At 40.5% G+C, this 23977-nt stretch overlaps 2 protein-coding genes across 5 annotated transcripts in view; one reads left to right on the top strand and one right to left on the bottom strand.

Moving 5' to 3' along the window:
- The first annotated feature begins 1699 nt into the window (after positions 1 to 1699).
- PPIC (peptidylprolyl isomerase C) lies at positions 1700 to 10357 on the top strand. The gene is made up of 5 exons (XM_056324130.1): positions 1700 to 1883; positions 5800 to 5913; positions 6398 to 6491; positions 8204 to 8388; positions 9772 to 10357. The coding sequence occupies exons 1-5, from the start codon at positions 1716 to 1718 to the stop codon at positions 9898 to 9900; spliced, it is 690 nt and encodes a 229-aa protein (XP_056180105.1). The 5' UTR covers positions 1700 to 1715; the 3' UTR covers positions 9901 to 10357.
- Positions 10358 to 11938: 1581 nt separating this feature from the next.
- The window catches only part of SNX24 (sorting nexin 24), a 91974-nt gene continuing 79935 nt past the window's right edge, over positions 11939 to 23977 (bottom strand). For all 4 annotated transcript variants that reach the window (XM_056324133.1, XM_056324131.1, XM_056324132.1 and 1 more), the window contains 4 exons: positions 20110 to 20204; positions 18524 to 18556; positions 17586 to 17650; positions 11939 to 12955 (listed from right to left, as the gene is read on the bottom strand). In XM_056324133.1, the coding sequence (XP_056180108.1) occupies positions 12885 to 12955; positions 17586 to 17650; positions 18524 to 18556; positions 20110 to 20204 (264 nt within the window). In that variant the 3' untranslated portion in view covers positions 11939 to 12884. The remainder of the gene's footprint in view (positions 12956 to 17585; positions 17651 to 18523; positions 18557 to 20109; positions 20205 to 23977) is intronic.

Here is a 23977-nt window from a genome sequence, read left to right as displayed (position 1 = left end):
AGAGGGACACTGAGGGGCTGCAGCGTGTCCAGAGACGGGCAGCGGGGCTGGGGAAGGGGCTGGGGCACAGGGTTGATGAGGAGTGGCTGAGGGAACCAGGGTCCTTTAGCCTGGAGAAAAGGAGGCCGAGGGGTGACCTTATCGCTCCCTACAGCTCCCTGCAAAGAGGCTGTAGCAAGGTGCGTTGTTGGCCTCTTCTCCCAATTAACAAGCAATAGGACAAGAGGGAATGGCCTCAAATTGCACCAGGGGAGGTATAGGCTGGATATTAGGAAAAACTTTTTCACTGGAAGGGTTGTCAAGCATTGGAACAGGCTGCCCAGGGAAGTGGTTGAGTCACTGTCCCTGAAGGTATTGCTAAGACACGTAAACGTGGCACTTAGGGACATGGTTTAGTGGTGGACTCGGCAGTGTTAGGTTTGCTGTTGGATAGGATGATCTCAAAGGGCATTTCCAACCTAAATGATTCTATGATTCTATAACTATATATAGTTATATATATAGTGTCTACTACTATATGTGTGTATATATATATGTGTCTACTACTTGCTAACTGAGGCACAGTCTCAAGGTGAGAGGCTCAGTGGCAACGACAGCGTAGATGTGGCAGTGCAGCGCTTATTCTCCCTCAGGCACTCCACCTGCGCTCTGGGCTGTCTTTGCAACAAACACCAAAGTCTCAGTGTAGGTGCTGCTATACATACCCAGAACCACAGGGCTGCTGTGTTTAATCCTGAGTGTTTACATAAACTACTGTCAGCATCCTGCTTGCAGTGTATCAGTATCTGCTAATTATTCCTCTTTCATATGCTGGCACTTGGGAATTCAGGAATCTCACTGTGTGTTAGAATTTGCAAATTTTCTATGCACTTTAGCAGCACCACCATTTGGGACAGGTCCTGAATGCAAATGTTGAGCACAGAAGGTAATAGGTCAGTGTCAAAGGTAAAGCAATTAGCTAGACTGGGATCTCTCCTCCCTGTCTTGGTAGGCAATGGCTGGGGAAAGACATCTGTGTTTGATGAATCAGTTTGATGCAGCTCCTTATCATTCAGAGCCCAGGGTGCTGACATGGGTGCCAAGCAATGCACCTGTACAGCTTACACAAAGGAAACTAGAATTATTGCAAGTGCCTTATAGCCTCGTGTTTCTAGCCAGCACATTAAATATGCCAAAGCTGAAAGACCAACAATCCACTTTCAGAACCCCCTGAACATCTACTGTTTCGGCTACTTCATTCACTTGTGGGATCTTCAAGGAACTCTGCCATGCACACGGACCGGGCTGAAGTCCTAAGCGGGCATACCGAGCCCCTCACAGGCAAGTCTAGCCCTTGTCTGGCGAGGCTGCGCCACTGGGGGGGCCACGCTGCTCCCCGCCCGCGCCCCTCCAAGAGGAACGGGCACCATGACCGCCGCCCCCCACCCCCCGGCATTTGTAACCACCCCAAACGTAGCCAGACGCCTAGGGCTCACCCTGGCAGCCCCCCGTACCCAAGAAGTCGAAAACCCGCTCGGAAGCAAGCCGCGGGGGCTGCAGGCAGGCGGCTGTCACCACTCCCCTCAGCGCCCCGGCAGCGCGCCCGGTGCCCGCGCTCCCCACGGCCTCCGCGCGCCTCGGCCCTCCCATCCACCCGCCGAAGTTAAGCAGGGGCAGCGCCGGCCGCAGCTCGGATGGGTGACTCCGCCGCGGTCCCCCCGCAGCCCCCCCGCCACATGGCGCGGGAGGAGCCGCCCGGCGGCGGGCGCAGGCGCCGCAGCGCTCGCCTCAGCGCCATGGCCCGCGGCGCGCCGGCAGCGGTACTCGGAGCTGTTGCTTGCCTTTGCTTCCTGGCCCCGGCGGCTGAGGGCTTCAAGAAGAGGGGACCCAGCGTGACAGCAAAGGTGACACTCGCCCGCGGCCGTGGCAGCTGCCCCGGCCGGGAGAAGCCCGCCCGGCCGCCGGCCTGAGGCGAGTCGGGATCGGTCGGTCGTGAGGGGGCCGCGGCGTCTCCCCTGCGGGCTCCCGAAGGGGGTGTTCCTCCCGCCAGCTCCGCGCCCCGTTCTCCAGTCGGTGGCTGCCGAGGGGGTGGAGGCCGCTTGGCCGCGTTTTACCGCGGTTTTACCGCCTGAAGCTGTTCCGTCGCCGGCTTGCGCCTTCCCCGGGCCGCATTCCGGGCAGAAAGGCGGCCCCTCGGCGGCCGGGTTTGGGGAAGGCTCGGACAAATGTCTTAACTCGCCCCTTTTGTAACAGGGTTGGTTTTTTTTGTTGTTTTTGTTGTTGTTCCGTTTTGTTTGGGGTTTTTAACCCTGTGGGCATGCCCGCTCTCCGTAGGTGCTGGCACACCTCAGACTTCCAGCTGGCTAAGCCTGCCTCAGGCTGACAGGAACGGTAACCCCGCAGCCCCGCACTGCGCCCGGGGCCTGCGCCCGGCCCTGGCCACCGGCGGTGCGGAGCGGCGTGGCTTGTGACCACGCTGGGGCTCGCTTCTGCGGTATCTTTCCCCCCGCTCCGATTTCTGCTGAAACTCCTGTGTTATGAGTTGTCATTTGGTTGTCCCCTTGTTTCCTGCTCCCTTGGCATTCCCAGCCATGACCAGAGGGTTAAATCCTGACGCTCACCGTGCGGTGCTTCACAGCGTGGTGTGCTTGGTGTTTCAGGCCTCCTTCACCGGCAGGACAGGGTTTGTGCCGAGGGGCATCCCATAATGACAGATGACGCTGCCCAAGAGACAAGATTTCAGGACCGTGCTGCCGTGCGAGGGGCATGGGGATGAACCCGGTGATCGCAGCCTGCCAGCATCTCTTTTCAAAAAGTTTTTGCTGGTGCAGGAGGCGGGGTGCCTAGTCTGGCTTTGGATCATGTTGGGATTAGATTTTTTGCCCTCACATACCTTTCCACCTATGCTCAGGAGTGAGTGCAGTGTTCCTGGTGATAGATCCCTCCACTCATGAAAACGGGAAGGGAAGGGCAGGGGCAGAGCTGCTTCCTTGGTTTCTGAACTTCGTTGCCACCATTGTCTAAAACTGTCTACAGTTTCATTGCCATGGACTTCTAGTCCATGGTTTTTTGTTGGTTTTTTTTGGGGGTGGGGTGGGGTAGGGCGTACATCTCCTATGCTTTGGTCTCCAGATGATCGTCTGGCAGTATATTCCAGTTTAATCATAAATTGCATAAAGTACTTTGCTGCTTCAGACCTTCTGCCTGGATTTCATTTTAAGCCCTTTTCTGATTCATATGTTGTGGGACATAGAAAATTGCACTGCCAATTTTCCTTGTCCAAGCCAGTTATAATTTTACACAGCTCATCAAATCACACCAGTTTTCTCTCTTCCAGCTTTCATAGTTTTATGTAGTCTTTCTTCATATAAAAGGTATTCCAGATCTTTGAGCATCTGTGGTGCCCTTTTCTCTACCTTTTATGGGTTGGTTTTATCATTCTGTGATAGAGAAGCCAGAATTACATGCACTCCTGAATGCACGGTACAGATGTATACCATGGCATAATTATGCCCATCTCTTGGCCTTACCAATTTTTAATTATTTCTAAAATTAATTTTCCTTCTCTGACCTTCACCATCCCAGAGCCAAATTTTTCATCAAACTGCTCAGGGTGAACTCAGATGTCTTTTCTGAGTGGTAGCTGGTTTAGGACCCCTTGTTGTGGCTGTATAGTCCACATGCAGCATTTTGCATTTATCTAGAGTTCATTTCTCATTATATTACCTGGTCTCTAGGAATCATAAGATTGTTCTTTCACAGCAACTTTTTTTTTTTTCTGAATTATTGCCTACTCTTAGCTGGCTTTTCATTTTGATATACACCGTCTTGTGTAAATTATGTATGAATATGTTAATGAGAACCAGCCACTCTTACTGGTGCCCTCTTTTTCATTTCAGTCTTGAAGTACTTACTGTGAGTTGTAAATAAGATTAAATATTTATATAAATATTAATAAGACTGAATATTTACAATATTTATTTTATTTAAGAGTTTTTGGTGAGGAATCTGGCCAGATGTTTTTTGAGATTTGAGACTGCTGTGTTGACTAGCTCACTGGTGTCTGCATGCTTTTTGACTTTCCAGAGAACTTTAGCAAATATGCTTAAGAGAACACGGCTTCTCTTTGCAAAAATGGCATCTAGGGCTACCAGATATTTCTGTATTTGATTTCCTGGCCAGAAATATGCACAGACATGATATGTGGTGCATAATTAAGAAGTGCAGAGCTTTCCAAAAATCACCAAGGTGTAGCACAGGTATGTGGAGTGCTAACAGGAAGCCAGGAACTTAGTGTTTGTTCACAAACACAGAATAAGCCGAAGCAATGCTTTTTGGAAGGGCTGGGTTTACTGCTTAGGCAAGCGGCTCTGCCATGAATGAAGCCTTCTGGTTGGGTTAGGTTTACAATATATGATGGACTTGTCTCCATGTGCTCTGTGAAAGTGTGTGATGTTACTGCTCTCTGAGGTTATTGTTTGGTGGCCTCGGTTGTGTTATTTGTATGTGGTTATGTATTTCAGGCAGTCCTGCTAGGACAACATTTCCAGGCAAAATAAGGTGTGTTTAGAAAACACAGGCAGGCAATACACCTTATGTAGATAACTCTGGCGGAAAAATTCAGAGGTATGTTTATAAAAATGTTAAGAAGTTAGTGAAAGTGTGCTGTTAATACTTTGGGAGCCACACATCTAAGAAGCATGTTTGGTGCCAAGTGCCAAGGAAATGAACGAGGTGTATCAAAAGGAATTTTATTTTCTTTATAGAGCTTTTATAGCATTAGCCAAAAGTTCAACAGCCAAAACCACATGGAAGATCAAGAAATGGTAGAAAATGTTTAGTAGGAGAGCGTGAAAGAGGCATTCACATTGGAGAGATTGTGGTCATTTATTATTATTGGACTAATTTCTTAGCACTGCAGACAAGTAATACTTGGTTGAGTGCCACAAGGAACAGCAAATACCACATCATAGGAGTACACGTTGCTGTTTCCTAGAAGTTGTAATAGTCTTTATGTAACCTTTTCAGAACTTCAAAATGCCTCATTTCCTGACAGCTGTTCCTATTTTCAGTAATTGTTGGAACATTTTTGCACGTTCGAATATGCATTCATATATTCTGAACTATATTAAAATGCTTTATAACTCATTTGCCTTTTTGAAGTTCCTTTTTAGCACCATCTACATTGAAGGTTTTAGGCAATCAGCTGAATAATGTAGCCTGATAATTTTTCTATCAGGTTTGAATTCATATTTAGGAAAGTGACTCCTTGCTTGAGCCATAGGATTTTCTTCCCACTGTTTGTCACTTTAATGAAATTTAGGCTTTCATCTACACTTAATCACATACATACTAATGCCTAGAACAGTGAAGATTGTGAGTGGATAGCAAACTATCACTTGTGAGAAATGTCAGTACTATTTATTATTCCTTGTTACTACTCACCATATTGGAATACCATCACTGTTCTTCCTTACTTTCATATTTCATCTTTTCAGTACAGCTTTAAAGACATGTATGTCTAGGAAAAATCTTCCTGAACACTAGCTTCAAACTTGTGATATAGCAGTCTCACTGACACCTTAAAAGCAGTAAGAATCAAAATGTGTTGTCACCAGTTTTCTGCATAATCTGATTTTGGTCGTTCTGAAAGGTTTTTTTCTTAAACAGCACACTTGGGAGTTGAAGGATACCATTAATATAGACCAGCCAGAAGCAGTTTCTTAACACCTTACACTTTCCAAAAGCTTACCAAAAGCTTGGCCTTCTTTTTGTGCTCATGTTTGTATCACTTTTGTTCTCTTCAAAAAAAATGTTCAGGTGTTCTTTGACGTGAAGATTGGAGACAAAGATGTTGGCAGAATTGTAATTGGATTGTTTGGAAAAGTTGTCCCAAAGACTGTGGAGAACTTCATTGCACTGGCAACAGGAGAAGTACGTTTGTGGTTTTCTTCCACTGTCTACTCAAGTTTGGATTGGGAAGTAAATACTTGTTTAATGCTGTTTCAGTTGTGGACTATCAATCTTAATTCAGTGGAGCCTGTGCAAGACTGCTGTCCCCAAGGCTGTGCAATGGTGTGTGTCTTCTCATGTCCCTGGGGCTTGATTCATAAGATGCAATTATGAGATGTTGGGTATCACTGCCCCAATGTGTCCCTGACATGCAGATTTAGCATGCAGAGGCACTGTGGTCAGATACCAGTCAAATAAATGCTGACTTTGATCACCTGAGTAATACCTGGCTTGTGTCAGTGCAGGCCAGATGCATTCACTTGCATCTCAGTTTGTTTCTTGCTAGTATTTGTCTCTGGTGGTCGTATATTCTGGGAAATCTAGCCATTCACCATATGCGTATTTCCATATGACTTGTGTAGAACTGAATGTTTTATTCATTCAAAGAATTATTTCATTTTCTTAGAGAGGATATGGATATGCAGGAAGTAAATTTCATCGTGTGATCAAAGACTTCATGATTCAAGGAGGAGACTTTACAGCTGGAGATGGATCAGGAGGTAACATGCTTAGTATCTTCCAGGTTCCCTTCCCTTTCTTCGATTGCCTGCTGAAAAGATGGGCAAAACAGCATATTCCCTTATTCTTTCGGTTGACATAAATGAAAAAAAAGCACATTTGTTTTAGAGCATCTAATACTTTTCCAAGCATCTTGGAACATAAGCTGCAGTTACTTGGATTACCTGATTATAAGCAAGTGTAGAGCTTCCTTTGTCCTTGATTTGTACACATAGCTCTTTTCTGTCTGTGACTTGTCCCCATCCAAGAAGCATAGCTTTGCATGATGGGCTGGAGCCATGTGACCAGCTGAGCTGCTCCTACAACATACTGTCTCCAAAAAAAAGGATGTCTGCCCATCCCCTGCTCTGGCTTTGTGACAGTGCTCCTTCCTTGAGGCACTCATTGATTGCATGTATATGTAAATCAGTTCAAGCTATCCAGCAGAAAGTGAATCTGTGATGAAACAGTGAAAGCATGTAGAGAGAAGAAGGTAGGGAAGGAGTTGGCTGTCCTCTCTGTTCTCAGCTCAGCCAGTTCCGTGGAACCTTCTGAAATGTGCTATGGGAAGGAGTTTCAGAACACGGGTAGAGACATTAGAAAATGAGTGGCATGCCCTCTTGCATTTTTTCTTTTACTAGATTTAAACCCATAAACTTAATGGTGGCGTGAGTTCTAGCTGTGTATATCAGTTCTCCCTCCTCGGCCTCCAGAAGACCGGTTCAGTCCAGTAAGGAGGGCAGTCCCAGTGCAGCATCTCTTGCATTGCATGTGTTCTGGTTTCTGATTTCTTCTTCCTTTACACACATATTCTTCTTGTGCTAGCATGGGATCTGTCTGCAAACAATGTTAGTGATTTCCCTGCTGGGACAGAATGGAAAACACACATTCCTTTTCCTTGCAGCAAACAATGAGGAAGGCTAAAATACCAAAGATGCAGTTAGCAACTGAAGGTAGGCAGTGTTGGTTTGCCTGCTAATAGTGTTTATTGTTATATAATTTATATATATATATATATATATAAATATATATATAAGTTATATAATATCTGGTGGTGTTTGGAGCAGTGTCCCCATTGTGCTAGGCACTGTACAAAGCAAGAATGAGAGAGACAGCCTTCTCAGTTCAAAGTGATGGTGGTTTAAACGTGACTCAAATGTTTTCTCTTCTGAATGATTTTATAATCAAAATCCTTGTGTAATGATTGTACAAATCCACATGAAGTCTTTTAGGCTAACTTCCATTTGGTCTTCATGTATTTCTAGACGTGTCTAAAGCAATTTCTTATTAGGAGGAAAAACTAAATGTAGAGACTAAAATTGTCACAGAACATGGCAACATTATTTGTAGTGGCCATAATTACGTAATTTAGATCTGTTAAACAGGGTGAAGTATACTATTGTTCAGTGGTATATGTCAGCAGGATCTTTGGAGGTGCTCAGCTTGCTTGTTAAATTCAAAGGATAAAGCATGATCAGCTTTAAATACTCTCTTTATATGTGGTGTTTTAGCTTACCTTTTTTCTTTACACATAAAGTGGTTTTAGTTATGGAATCACTGACGATGGAACAGTGATGTTGCTGTGCTTAGTCAGTGAATCTTCAAGTCCTGAATTTATACTTAATTTTTCCCATTTTTGAACAAAAAAGGTTTGGGTTTTTAAAATTTATTTATTTTTATTGTTTAAAGTTTTCTTTCTTATTGTGTGTCATAGGAAGAAGCATCTATGGAGAAAGGTTTCCAGATGAGAACTTCAAGCTCAGACACTATGGAATTGGATGGGTTAGCATGGCTAATTCTGGCCCAGACACCAACGGATCCCAGTTCTTCATCAGCGTGACAAAGCCGTCCTGGTTAGATGGAAAACATGTAGTATTTGGCAAAGTCCTTGATGGAATGGTAAGCTGAAAGTGGTGGCAAGATTAACCCAAGAAGATCTGGACAAATTCTGCTACTTTGTATCTGCTAGCATAACATACACCATTGTGTTTCAAAACCATTGAGTGCATCTAATATGTACATGGTAAAAAAAAATTGTGAAGAGCCCGGAGCTGGACAATTTACAACTGAAATAGCAAATGGAGACTGCAGAAATGGAAACTTAAATCATGCCTTTGGCTTTCACAGCTCTTGTTTCAGACCACTAACTGCTGAAATCAACACTGACACATTTGCAGATTACAAACGGAATAAGTTCAGGTCCCCCTTTCACTAACACTGTTAGCCATGAAATAATTGTGTTTCTACAAGCTAAAATCTAATTTTGTAGAATGTGCTAGTTACAGATAACACTTCCACTGCTAGGGTTTTTAGAAGCAGTGAATGTAAAGCGTACAGAAGCATGTACTCAGATCTGTTTAAAAAGAAAGCCTAGTTAATTCCCTCAAACTATACTGAGCTGCCAAACTGATCAAAGGGCAAATAGAATTTAAGTTTAAAAATGGTACTTCCAACCAATTATACTTTTAGTAGTCTGTTGTTTTTTTAAATTACTCCATTTAATCTGTGTTTTGAAATGAATGGGGAAAACATGAATTGCTGCACTTGCCAGTTCTGTGAGAAGTCTGAAAACCTTATCAGAATACTTGCCCTCCACGCCCACGTTCATATTGAATTCCATTCTCATGAGCTACAGTAGTAGCTGAAAATTTTTGAGGAGAGACTTGGACTAAGTTTTAGTTTTGTTAGATTAATGAACAAATACCCAAAGCCAGGTAGTCAATATTCTTAACTGAATTTTGTCCTTTAAAAATACTACTTTGATTAGTTGTGTAGTTGAGTCTGGTTGAGTCTGATAGCCTACCTGTATATATCTGACTGGAGGGCATGGTACCACGAAGTCTCTGTGTGTGTGTGTGTGTGTGTGTGTGCGCGCATGTTATCCTAAAGGTAGAAGTGGTCATCAGATTTCTTGAAGCACAGTTATGCTGTACAATTAGAAAAATAATTAATTCTCATCCGTTATGATCTCTGGATTCACTTTCTGCTCAAAGGCTACAGAGAGATGCCGCTGAAATGATATTCAGTTGCCCTTTGCAATATTTTTGTTGTCTGGAAGTTTTTGTAGAACGGCAAAGAGCCTTCCATGTGCTTCTGTCAACTGTGTGCAGATGTCAGAGACACAGCTGTTAATGTGGAAGGCAAGGGTGGGAACTGAACACGGTAGAGGTCTTTGTTCAGATGTTGCTTATTAAATAGTAATGGTAGGAGCATGTAGTTGGTTACTTCGTACCAGTTTCCTTGGCTAAACTGAACTCTTTTTTTTTTTTTCTTTATTAACAGTCTGTGGTGCACTCGATAGAACTCCAGCAGACAGATGAACATGACCGGCCCCTTCAAGACTGCGTGATTGTGAACAGTGGCAAAATAGTGGTAAAAGAACCATTTGTAGTTGAAGTGGGTGACTGGTGAGACCAAGTGTCAGAATGGAAAGTAAATAAAACTTAATCAGTCTTCTTTAAGGCCTGTTTTTGACCAATCTCAATTGAGTTTTTTGACTCAGAAAAATGTCTATTGAGTTTTCTTCTCAAAAGAAATGAGGCTATATTTAGACAATACTTATTTGCCAGATACATGAAAGATACAACCATTTCTGTAACAACTTGATGGACCTGTCAGTCCTTGAAATTCAGGACATATCCCACTAGATCTTGCAGAAGAAGTTTTTAATGAAAAACTTTACAAGTACTTCTGCTTTTTCAGGGTTTGAAATAGTCACTTTTGTTCTCTTCGGAAATTTGTTTCTTCCTTTTCAACTGAAAATACTATTTTCTGTAACAGTATAAGCATTTTTTAAAATGGAAAAAAAATTAAAATACAGAAGTGTTTTGAGTAAATAAACTGATTTCAAATAAATACTTAATTATGAGCTTTTTTATGTCCTCCCTCCCTCCCCAGCCTTTCTTCTCACCTTAGCTAATTTTGCAAAATATGCAGCGGCTGCTGCTTTCCAGGAAATAAGGTTGTAATGTTAGAGCAGGATGGTAAATTTCTGTAATCTTAACATGCCAGTTGAAGTCCCTGCTGTCCTTCAAAAAAACTCATAGTATTTGGATACAATCCTGTAATCAAGAAAGAACAGCTCTGTCTCTTGTTAAGTAAGATTGTCAGTTAGAAAGTGATTAACATAGAAGAGTCCGTGTTTTACAGCGCAGTGAGTTTTATAACACCTAGCTAATGTTATTTATGATAAAGCTTAAATGTTTTTTCTTGCAGTTTTGCTCTATGTCAGAGATGTAACTTTAGGTTCATTGGTTTTGTAATGTTGCTTAAATAACTCTAAAGCTGACAACTGGTAGCTTTTAAACAAGATCAGCATGAAGTATTACTTGGAGACAGCTGTGTTTGTTAGGTTCTTTAACAAGTTACATAGCACTCCATGGGAAAGAGGTGGATTTTTTTCTTGAGTTTCCAGCGTTTTAGAACTCAAGATAGAAGAGCCAGCGCTGAGATCTGATGAAGGATTCATCCACCTGCACAAGCAGGCAGCACACCACTTACCTTTGTGATGACTAGTTTCCTGAAGGGTATCTTGGAGCCCCTGTGAGGTATCCAGATGCTAAATGCACAGGGGAAGAGAAAGCACTACAGCAGAGAGCTCGCAGGTCCTACTGGCACCCCCCTTGCAAGGAAACAGGAGAGCACTGTGGGTGGGATTGGCCTTGGGTCACCCCGACAAGATGTTTGTAGTTACAGGGGTGCTTCTGCTGGTTCACCATCCACAGCCCTGGGGCCTCTCATGAGGGTAAAAACTGACACTTTTTTTTCAGAGACCTGTGAAAGGATTACTGTCCTCTTTATAACAGAGCTAGAGAACTTGTCGAGGGCCTCTAAATTTGCCTAGTCCTAGGCAATCAGACTTCCATTTTACCTCTGTTCATTTTCCTTTCTACTGACTGCTTAAAGTAAAATTCTGAAAAGCAGCGCTGGGAAGCAGTGTTAGGAAGTAAGAGCAAGAATGCCTCACGCTCCCTTGCCCAAATAGCTTTCTGCTAGTAGCTGAAAGCTTTTCCTGGGGGTTGATCCTGCAGACAGCATAGAGAGTTCTGGTACCTGAGTGAGTGCGCAGTCACAGGCCTACCTTTTATCCAAGTCTCAGCTCTTCACTGAGCTGAGCAGCTTTGAAACTGAATTAGTACTAGTCAGCAGGAGGCAACCCTTGTGTTTCCAGGACGAGACTTCTGCTCGTCAACAGCTTTGCTGTTGCTGCTTTTGTGCAACACTCCCTTCCTCTGCTGAGCCCAATGACTTACTGTTCAATTACATTTATTTTTTTCCCCAGCCTAGGATGTTCAGATAGCATGATGCTGAGAGTTTTGAATGAGCAGATTCCCAGGTATTTTCTCGTGCTTCACATGGAGGTATCTGTGAGACCCACTTCTGATGACACAAACTCAGAGAAATGTCTTGTCTGAATAGAAATGCACAAAAAATACACCGAAGCAGTACATTCATGTTCTAGTAATTTACTTCATAATGTCCAGTAGCACATATGCAAATTTCCAGTTAAATCTTAACAAATACATAAGTGTGTATATATTTGTATCAGCTTTAGTTTTATCATTTTACTACTTAATTGTATTCTTGCTTTAGCTTACGACAGAGCTGTATGGTCTGTGACTTACAAAATGTTAAGATGTGGAATACAGCCTGCAAGTTAATGTGAAGAGTAAACATACACACAGATTTGATGTCATAACTGAAGGGAGATGCACAGATGCTATGTAGAATCTCCTGGTAAATAAAAACATTTAAACTGAAATCTAGAAAATTTCCTGAGAGAGTGCTATGTGTTTCAGAATATGGAAGCATGTTTTACAACCATACACCTGCACTGGCTCTTTTCCAACCTGACATTAAGAAGCAGATTCAAAGTTAAGAAAAATGAATAAAATACTTGAAGTTGCTTCAGTTTCTTCTTGCCTTTAATTTTTTTTTTTTTTTGGCAATTTCTCACACACTCTCTTCAGTGCCAGCACTTTTAATCCATCCAATGTCAGCAATGGGCAATGTGCTGGGAAAAATTCTGGTGCAAAAAGGTTTAGTGTAATTTAAGATAGAAATTATAGAAATAATCAGTAAAGCTTTCCATTATTCTCAAAGGTTAGTGTAATTCAGTGTATGACTTTCAGCTTTTAGTGTTAAATAGTTAGAGCATGTCAATATACAGAAGTTATAAGTAACTTCAATGCTGTTGTTTCTGTGTCTTCTTTTATTAAAGGCAGCAATTGTAGTGACATGGATTTTATTTACAAAGACAAAATGCTTGAACTTAAAACCGAGGTTATGCCTCTTGCTTCTGAGCATCATTTTCACATCACAGAATTTTATTCCTGTTAATTCAATTACACATGACTCGGAGGCTTGCTTCAGCTTCTTCTAGCCACGCATCACTTCTACCTGGGCAGTAAATGAGGATAAAATATTCCATGTAGAATGCCTTCTATAACTACGTTTGGAAAGTCATCTGAAAAAAAAGGAAAAAACCTTGCTTTTGTATCTATGTCACTACAACATACACATTTTTGTGAAACTTAACCAGGTTGGGCCTCGTATAATTTGGGTTACTGCATCATGCAACTGTTACCCGTCTTGGGGATGTGTTATTAGTAATGCTGTTTCAGCACTGAAGCCACTTTAGAGTAGCACTGGGCATTGCATGAATGCGCTGCCAGATTTGTAGCTTATTGATTTAAAGGGATGTTCTAATACTTAATGCTGCTAGGCTCCAGCTCTTTATCTGAATCTTTTCTCACAAGGAAGATGGATTACACTGGCAATTCAATTTCTAACAAAATCTCAATATACTTGAAGAAATTCCAAGATTGCTACTGGGAATACTTCAAAGCTGTTTTTCCATTGTGGTTTACAGCAATGTTTAGAGTGAGAAGACTTGAGGATGCCTGTACAATCAGAGACAACTGTTTGAGGCAGGAAAATTTCAGGCTGTCTAATCAGCATAAAATGTCACATGTTACAGAAAGTCATCCTAAAGTATCTGAAGGAGAAAAACCCCACTATATTTTTACTACAGATGTAGAGGGAACAGGCACTTACTTTTTATGTTAAATTTGGCATGAAAGAATTACCTGATAGAATACAGTAATAGATGCATGCAGAGGAATGGCAGGATGTACCTTACTGAAGTGAAAGTATTTCTCAAATGCATGAATTCCTTCATTTTTACCGAAGGGTTTACTTAAATCACTGAACACATCTTAATGATCTTAAAATTGCTAGTACACTAGGAAACGGATTTGCGTAGAAGAACAGACTATTTCTGATACAGAACTTACCACATGAATCAAATCTTTCCTTCACCTGTCAGCCCACAGGATATTAAAAAAGTGGAGATGCAACTTTTTAAAAAATCATTAGATGCTTGACAAACTAGCTTACCTAATACGGGTGGGAATTAGGTTTTGCCCCCAGTTCTTTTGCTAAAATAATTTTGGAGGTAAAAAAAATGAACAAAAAGTAGATTTGGACTTGGTAAGAAAAAACCCCATCCTTATTAGCTTAAAGGTATTATCTCGTAGGAATTAATAAGGTGATTCCATTGTATTAAAGATGTCATGAATGTATTTTAGGATGTTTTAACAAACTGCAACCTCCACCATAACAATTCATGCATAATTCTTCCCAACTTCTCATAGTAAGTCATAATTATTAATTACTTGTTAATCTTTTGAATCCAATAATGATTCCTCAAGTCCTGCAAGCTCAGCTATCCCAAATAACCCTGGTAGAATAACCGTACGGTATTGTCATTAATGTTATTAAAATACACTTGTAAAAGCAATCTGATGGTTTTTTAATCTGAAGCTAAATTAAATGCTGCAGTTCCAGAAACCAGTTTTTACTGGTTCATCTATAACATACAGTATATATAGGAAAATGAGTATTGATTAAAAAAATGGTATAACTTTACAGCATCAGATTTACTGTAAGGCTTTCTTGCTTAAAAAAGTCAAACAATTTAAGTTACATGTATAAATATACCAAAGCACAGTCTTGCAGATCCGTGATACTTATATGTTTTAAAGAATTGTCAGAATAATTTTCCAGCAAGTGACAGTACATCTGGGGAATCTTTCAATTTGTGGCATTTTAGAGTTTTCCTTCATTTTTCTTCAAAATAGTATGTAATTTTTTTTCCCACCCCCTCAAAAAGAACTGGCCACCTTACACAAAAAGCGATGTGCTCATGCAGTCAGGCTGTGTTATATACATCATGAAAAAGCGAGTCTGAAAATCAATGAGGTATGTAACTGTGAATCTTATTTTTGGAAAGTTGTCTTGCAGCTCAGCAATGCTTGAAGTCCCATCATTAGAATAATGTCAAGACTATCTTTTATAAAGACAAGTAACAGTGAAATGAAGGGGGGAAAATACTGTTCTTCAAAGTATTATGTTCCAGAAACATCTACTTATTTCATTAAAATCCCACAAACACACGATTTCCCATTTTATGTTAACACAGGCGTTCCTGTATCCAGGAAAGACTACCTCCACGGCTGAGCCAAACGGCTATCACAGTTCACCTTCTTCAAAGAATGTGTACAATGAATAGTTATTTGCTAATGGACACTTCTGGTCAGTTTGAACAACATTGGCTGCCTTTTATAAAGGGATCAGAGTCTATCAAAGTAATTTATCTGAGAGAGAATTTTTGAAAGCTCATCTATACTTTGTGCTGTAAACGGAAAACAAAGAATTAAAAGCAATGGTAGCTCTGTAAAAACTTTGTTTCTAACTAGACCCGAGTCAACTAGTAGAGCCTCCAGACTTGTGACTTGGTTTTCTTCTTTTTTAAACTATAACTCACATTCTAATTTGTGTTTTAATTCATTAAGTTGAAGAATAACTTATAAACAAATTTGATCGTTTTGGGTCTTCACATACAAAGAATATCCACCTGCCGTATGAAATTCTTACTGTTGTGTGTCAAATCCAGAAAATGACTTTGCAAAAGCATGAAAAGTCCTTTGTTTCAGATGTCATTAATGAGGCCTACTTAATATTTAAATGTCATGTATTAGAAAGGACCTTTATTTTAATCCAAGTAAAGCACTACTGAAAAGAGTAGTTACAAAATCCGTTATAAAGTTCCTAATGATTTCAAGAAAAGGAAGCTCAGCATTACTCATAGTACACATGAGGGAAGGAAGGTAAATACCATCACAGAACTGCAAAATCTTGAACAGAAGTCTTGGAGCAAAACCTTATATGTGGGCTGGAAACATTAAGCACTGTCTTCATTTTTGTTTTTTTTTACATGTACAAAAAAAACCATGTACATTTTTGAGGATAACTGTACATGGAATCCATTTTCTCTCTTAGGAATGGTATGGAATTAAATGATGTTCATAATTTACAACCTGCTCTTGAGGAATCCAAGTTTGCAGTTAAGAGGAGTATTAAACAGTAAGATTAAGACATGCAGTGTGGGTCACTAAATATTAGTATAGGCAGCATCTGAACCAACTGTTAGACAGAGGTAACTCTGCAGGTCCTTCTGCATTAGTTGTCACTTGGGTCAGGAGTGACCTAGTGAAGTGACCATCTGCCCCCTCACTGCGCTTCGGTTCATCGATTTTCTGATTTGCTCTCTAGCCTCAAATGGGCATTCAGTCCCAGTGACCTGACTAGAGCTAAATCAAAGTGAAAACTACACAACCCTGTAAGGTGTCTTCTAACATGGACTTCAGTCACACAGGACCTCTTCACTCACTGTTTCACTCTAGAACTACAAATTTAAGTTCAGTAAGACTCCATAGGGTCAATACTGCTGGGGCAGACTAGAGCAGACGCTGCCTGCAAGACAGGCTATTTACTCTCTCAAAACACACGAGACTAGTCCCTATGGTTTTAAAAAACAGGTTGAAAAAACAACAGAATCACAGAGTGGTTGCAGCTGGAAGAGACGACCGGCAGCCCATGTCCCTGCTCAAGCAGGGACACCTACAGCCCATTGCCCAGGACCACGTCCAGATGGCTTCTGAGTATCTCCAAGGATGGAGACTCCACCACCATTCTGGGCAACCTGTGCCAGTGCTCGGTCACCCTCACAGTGGAAAAGTGTTTCCTGATGTTCCTGATGTTCTTGTCCTGCCACTGGGCACCATGGAAAAAAAGCTGGACCTGTCTTCTTTACACCTTCCCTTCAGGTATTTATATACATCCTGAGAAAATCTCAAGGAAGTATACTGCATTGGCTAAGAAACTGCAAGCAAACAAGTGTTCTTTCCTAAATTTAATCTTAAAAATGTCATGATTTTCAAGACAGCTCAAAAACTTGACTGCTGATTTCAACACAGTATTTTTTAAAACCAAACAAAATGTCACACTGAAAATACAATCTTAATTTGCAGCTCTGGGAGAAAATTCCGTAACATTCAAACAAGTAAAATGACAAAACCAGGAGGAACACACTATTAAAAATGGTATTTTTTTTCCCTGCACGCATTTAATTTAAGACAGAGGGTAAGTTCTCTGAATTAATAATGCAAAGAAGTTTTTGTAAAGAAGAAAGGGTTTGTAACAAGGCATTTCAAACAGTCTCTTGAACAATGTATTACAAGATGAAGGCTAATGTAAATGTCCTGTGAAACACATAAATTATACTTAAAGTATACATTCTTCCTCGCCCCCCCCCAAGAGCTCTAGAGGTTATAAATGATTAAGAAATAGTAATAATCCAAATGGAAATGCAAATATGCTTGCAGCAGATCAACTGGTGTTTAGGGGAAAAGCACTTACAAAGGACTGGGCTTCTGAGTTCAAATCCTTCAGGCAGAACAGCCCAAGGGATCAACAACAAGAAAAGCAAAGCGATGTTCTTCATCTTTTGATTTGAGTTCTTAGTAGGTTTGTCTGAGAGAACAACTGGGGGGGGGAGAAAATTCCACGCTTTTATAAATCACCCACCCACTTAGTGTTTTAATAGTTTCTTACACAATCACTATTGTTTTATTGGCAGGTTATTAGATTTTGGGCCAGTGTCATTTGACTAGGCAGGTATTAATAATAATGTGGTTTATGTGGTGCAGGGTCAGATCAGTAAAGCGCTGTTAACAGATGACAGGTTTGATTACCGTTGGCTTTAGGCAAGACATATGGATCCCTCAGGAACAGCAGCACAGGCTGGTGGGACAGTTTGCTGGAAAGGTCAAGAACAGGGATGTCAGTATCAAGGGACAGCAAACAGAATATTCTACAAACTAGCGCTGATAAAGTGAGGCGGTTGAGCTGTGCAGGAGCTATGCCGGTGCGTTTCTGCACACCAGTGCTGCCCAGAAAGGGCCTGCAAAGCCTGCCCCTCCTCGGCCCCACAGCGAAACCGCTAATGTTTAGCTGGAGGTGAAGGGGCTGCATCCAGGAGTGCCAGCTTGCAGCTAGCTTGGAGAGCTCCTGGCCCTGCTCAGCTCCCTGGTACTTGGTACCATGCGGGCTACAAGATCACCTACAACCAGGCTTGCCTCCATAGTCTATGGGCTCTTCAGGCCACCACGTTCTTCCAGACCCCAAAGTGGCTGCTGTACACCTCACCCACAGAGAGAAGGTTCTTGGAAGTCCCTCAGATGGCTGTCTCCCACCCTGGTCATGCTACAGACATGCCTCCCTGGCCAGCACCAGCTCTTTCCGCTCTGCTCTGTACACTCACCTGCCAAGTGGTGCAACCAGATACATACAAAGCTCTATTAAACGCATAGGGGAAACCCCAAACCTCCAATTCCTTCTGCTAAATCTTCTTGTTATGAAGGTAAAGCATCCCCAGAAATATTTCAGAGCTAGGAGTATTAGGGTTTTGTAAAATATTTCTCAATACAAGCATAAGGATCCTCAATTCACACTATAAATGGATGGATCTAGTACAGTGGATGAAACTAGCCATAATATTTAACAAACACATCGAATTTTAATGCTAAACTACTGCTATTTTGTTAACTGCAAGGAACAAATACAGTAAACACCAATAGTTTCCAGTAGTTTATAAATCTGGTGTCCTAGAATGAGTAGGAATCAAGCTCACCTTGATTCTTCAGATTCTGTTTCATCAAAAGAGCTGCAAGTAAAGTGAGAGGAAACTTTGGTTACAACCACGTTAACTCTACAATTTAGAAAAAAACCCAACACCCAAATCCTTGACGAACCATCAAAAGCAGAAATGTTTTTGTGGTCAGTAGCTGCATAATGCAGTTTGATGAAATGAATGTGGGAGACTGAATCATTTTACAACCACCACTACTTGGAAATGACAGCATCTACTTTACTGTAACAGATTGACAAGCCCATCTATCTATCTATCTATCTGTCTATCTATCTATCTGTCTGTCTGTCTATCTATCTATCTATCTATCTATCTATCTGTCTATCTATCTACCTATCTACCTATCTATCTATCTATCTGTCTATCTATCTATCTATCTATCTGTCTATCTATCTACCTATCTACCTATCTATCTATCTATCTGTCTATCTATCTATCTATCTATCTGTCTGTCTGTCTATCCATCTATCTATCTGTCTGTCTATCTGTCTATCTATCTATCTATCTGTCTGTCTGTCTGTCTATCTATCTATCTATCTATCTGTCTGTCTGTCTGTCTATCTGTCTATCTATCTGTCTGTCTGTCTGTCTGTCTATCTGTCTATCTATCTATCTATCTATCTGTCTGTCTGTCTGTCTGTCTGTCTGTCTGTCTGTCTGTCTATCTGTCTATCTATCTATCTATGAAGTGTTGGGGTACAGTCCCACTGAGGGTATTGGCTGATATCAGTTAACTACAAGTGAAAACTACAAGTCTGTTGGCTTCTGAACCATTCTGGAGACTGCTCTGGGCCACAGACATCTCCGTGTAAGACAGCCTCAAAGTTATCTCCACTTTTTTCAGTTTGCCTTCTCTCCACTGCAGATCCACACAGCCTCCGCCAAAGTGGAAAAGGGCCATGTAGGTTTCTGGGGAGCAGCTCCTGGTAACGTGTCAACTACACCAGCTTGCATAGCAAAAAATTGTTCTCCCTACAAAGCTTACAGCTGCACATGGTTAACAGAGCTTCCAGTTACACTGTTTTGGGTATTTCTGTAGTCATTACACTCATCATACTAAGATTTCCTTCTCCGACCTTGATCAAGAACCTTTCCCAGGAGAAAGGCAATGGTGCTGTTGGGGTGGATGTCATCAGAAAGGTGGAAGACTCCGTTTTCAAACACACAGAGGGAAACCATAAAATTATCACAAAATGAACTGCTATTGTGTGCAGATACTATGACTGTAAAACACAAGCAAAGGCTTTCTATGCAACTTCAGTGTTTGTAAATATCTTACATTTTAGTAGCTACTTCAAGATCTGCAACAAAATCCTATTTTTCTCATCTAAACTCTCCTTTGCTTTCCAAGAATATAACATTAAACCTCACTTCTACCATTGAATAGGCTGGATTTATTTTACCACCTTTTGGGGATATATAAACATACTTAACATGAACCTAATACCCATTTATTTTACAATGTTAGAGTTGGCAGCAAGGCCATTTTAAGTCAACAGAATTGCATCAGCACTGAGTGGATATCGGCCTTTTGCCGTCCACATATTTTTCAGTAAATGAGAGCTTACCCACAGCTTTCTGCTTTTGGCAAGGTAGGTACATGGCGAACATTCAGGAAATCAAGAAATATTTTAGGGAGCTCTTCATTTTCTAAAATAACTGTCTGTAGAAAAAAGAAAGGCACAGTAGTAATCCAAGATTTTTTAATATTTCAGGTATCGCACTTTTATTCAAGCTACCAAAACATTTCCCACTTGCAACACTTCTCAATTCTTCTCCATTTTTTTTTACACCTATTTTGGAGTGCTTCATTTCAATAGAAAACCACAGATCTTAATGAATCACATATAATTACATTCAGCTTGTGCTACTACATTCTTTTTCACCTGCCATCACTGATGCCAAGCTAGATGTGTCTCAAGCAGAGATGTCAGATTCTGGAACTAAGTTACTGACACACTCATTTGTGAACAAAATTCTGTTTATTTAAAATATAAAATAAAGGAGATACAGCTCAGTTCTTTCACATTCGCCTCACAGAAGACTCCTGTCTGGCACATCAGTGGAAGAAGGAAGTCTCCACTTTGTGTAATTTTATTAATGCATGCCTTGGTAAACGCTAACAAGAAAAACTCTTTAACTGGCTCGACAGACCAGGTTATAATATACTGCTTATATCTGTGCTGTGACTCCTAATGACAAAGCTCTGACTCAAAGAGCTGCTGGGTAGACTGGCCATATCCTCCCACGGCAGTGACGTTATGGCCAGACTCCATCCTCCTTTGTTTTTCCACTGATGAGACAATTTACAATTTTCAGTTAATTAATTACAAGTACATTTAAAAATATGTAGCAAATAAATGAGATGCGTAGGTGCACATTTATCATGAAAGAATGACTTTTAAAGGAAACAACAGGTCTCTGACAGTTTCATAGAAGCAGGCCAAGAATAATTGCTGATCTTTAATTTCCATGAGGCAAACAAAACAGTTCATAAATTCAACCAATGTCTCACCTGAAAGATTAATCCCCTATTTATTTACTGTTCATACTGCCATGCATTCTGATAACACATGTGCTTCACATGCAAATGAAAGCCACAAGCTCTTCCCTAACAAGCTTTCCTTCATAAAGTCCTGATCCGGTGTGAATGTATGCGTGGAAGGAACTTCGCCAGATTTATAAATAAAACAACTTGTACAAGTAAAGCTATCCACATGCATCCTGTTCATTTTCACACTTCATGTTAGAAGAAACAAACCTAGAGAAGAAACAAGACTGGTGATGGGAAGAAACATTACTCTGCTTACATTCAGGAGGCAATGCTCCTGCATGTGTATTCTTCTACATTACAGTATTACTAGGGAAATGCAAGGGTATGTAAAGGATAACAGGATCACAAAAAAATTAGGAAATTAGGTTGGAAGAGACATCGAGAGGTCATGTAGGTTTTACAGCAAATGGGTTTGGTTATTTGTGTAATGAAAACCCCGTTAGTGTAAAATCTGATATGCATAGACTTACAACAGAGAAACACATTTGAAAACAAAGATATTTAAGAACTGGTTATTTTTTTACGTTACATTTGCAATTCAGAGTCTACATTACTTCAGGCCATCACTAACAAGTTTGAAAAAAAGAACAGGGAAAAATACAGCTTTTGAACTTTTCTGTTCCAGATTTTAATGGATGTAACAAACGGTGAGGTCTGAACTGTTGGCAAGTGTTAAGCCTTTCAGTTCACCTCTATATGAAGATGCTGCATTAAAAAAATACCACTTCATTTGCATTCTGCAAAATCAGCACTCTACTGTTGCAAAATTTATCCTGTTCTGCATTCAGGTTATACACAGAAGGAGGGGTTGAGGTGGACGCATATTCAAAGGGTGTGTGAATTGCATAACAATGAGTATGATTCGCTCAAATAACACCATCTTACTAATTATATGCAATGAAGAACCACAAAAAGTTGTATAGAGATGTTTAAGGGCATCCAGTGCTTACATGCAATCTCATACTACACCTCCCGACAGCTTTTTCCAAAAGTTGAGCTGCCTGCTGAGGCTGCTGAACAGAACAGTGATTGTCACACGGAAGAAGACAAGGATACATCACTGTATGACAGGAAAACTGGACAGCTCTTACAAACCTATTTGGTTTTACTTCCACTTACTCCAGATTAATATCTCCTTCTTTTAGTTTTTTTTCACAACATGCATCAAGTCAACCCAAGCCCTGCTAACCCTGTCCAGACCAAATATATTTCACAAAAAGATGTAAGTAAACAGCATCTGTTTTAGTGTGTTAATCCATATAGTTTGTTAACTGTCAATAACTCTGCTTTGGTGATCAATAAACTTGAAAACGTAGGATTTGCAGAGAAGCAAATGCAATTTTGCACTGCACTGTATTTTTGATGATGCCTCTGTTGATTAGGAATTTTGTAATTTCCAGAATGTTATGAAGGGAGGAATGACTGCATTGAACGAAGTAGGATCTTTCAACTAATATAATGTGATGTGACATGCATTTTAAGGAATTTAAAAATAAATGAAGGTACAAGTTAATTATACTATGGGGACAAATTATATTCTGGCTTGACTTCATTGGCTTCAACACAAAAAAAGGCCAGCAAATAATCAAGCCTTTTGATATACACAGTAGAAACCAAAGGAAAAGAGAAAAAACTTGGGAACAACAGCAACAAAAACCCCAGCCCAGCTACACTGGATTAGGTGTGTTTGTCTAGCTGCATTTCCCACCTCTGATGGTGGCCCAAAGTGGATGTCCAGAGAAAAATTGTAAGCATTCTCAGCTTTCTATTTAAGTTGTTTAAAAAAATACTTTTAAATCAGAAATAAATGTTACCTTAATTGGCTTAATTTACCTAGAAGAACCCATAACACAACAGATTTTTGACTTCCGACTGAAAACTTACAAGAAATATGTATCTTGCAAACTTGATCTTTAAATAATAGCTGAGCAGAAAAGGAGCCAGCAGGTACAGTCTCTAAATCACTATCTATAATTTGTGATGTAACATGCTCAACTGTAGCCTTTGTTCAAGTGAATATATTACATTGGCTTGTAAACGTGACTACTACCTTGTTTGCTCTGCAACACAAACTTAGATATACATTTTCAAAGAAATAAAACCTCACAATAGGTTTGTTAGTAATGTGAATTTCAAATATATCTGAATTCTACCAAGATCACAGCATTGGGTTTCAAATACGGGCCTCAGCACGCTGAGTAGACTAACTCAAGAAAAAAAACAGCATGTGTATTTCCTTCCTAAAATAAGTAAAAAAACCCAAAACTAAAACACCTAATACAACCTCTGGCAAGTGATTTGGGAAGCGACGTTTTTCAACTCATTGATTGCAGCTGAACTAAGTGTATAAGTGCCATATTTTCTTAGAAAATCGTAAAGGGTGTTTATCTGTTACTGTCACATTTTAATGAACTACTCCATGCCTCAGGAAAAAAAAAAAAACCCACACAAAACCCCAAAACAAAACACAAGGGAAAGCCTGGTGTTTACATCAGCAGAAATGTCTTTTTTATTGAAAGGGCACAATTATTATTATGTAACACAAATCACAAAAATCCCAATTTTTCTACCTTATCAGTTTCATAAGATCATGTTCCCTAAGGATGTCATTGATTAGTTGCACATGTTCTTTCAGTGACATCTGAAATACTTAATTGTCAGCTATCTTTTCTCCTTCAGCAAGTAAAATATAGTCACAAAATTGCAAAGGGACTTGTTCTTCCTTAACCTTAGCTAGATGCCATCATGCAGTGGAAAACAGTGCTAAAATATCACAGGATAATGCTCTCCAACAAGGGAGACATATAAACAGCATAATGATTTCCCATGAGTTTCCTTTTTAGAAAATTGTCATGTTGGCCAGGTTAAATAGTGACATACCT

The sequence above is a fragment of the Falco biarmicus genome, chromosome Z, assembly GCF_023638135.1.
Source record: "Falco biarmicus isolate bFalBia1 chromosome Z, bFalBia1.pri, whole genome shotgun sequence".
Lineage (NCBI taxonomy): Eukaryota > Metazoa > Chordata > Aves > Falconiformes > Falconidae > Falco > Falco biarmicus.
Note: the sequence above shows the minus strand (reverse complement) of the source record. Positions and strands in the feature narration are given on the sequence as shown.

Coding starts and splice junctions, on each gene's coding strand:
- PPIC (XM_056324130.1), top strand. CDS start 1,716: ATGGCGCGGGAGGAGCCGCCCGGCGGCGGGCGCAGGCGCCGCAGCGCT. Junction 5,914..6,397: donor TTGCACTGGCAACAGGAGAA/GTACGTTTGTGG, acceptor TCATTTTCTTAG/AGAGGATATGGATATGCAGG. Junction 6,492..8,203: donor AGCTGGAGATGGATCAGGAG/GTAACATGCTTA, acceptor TGTGTGTCATAG/GAAGAAGCATCTATGGAGAA.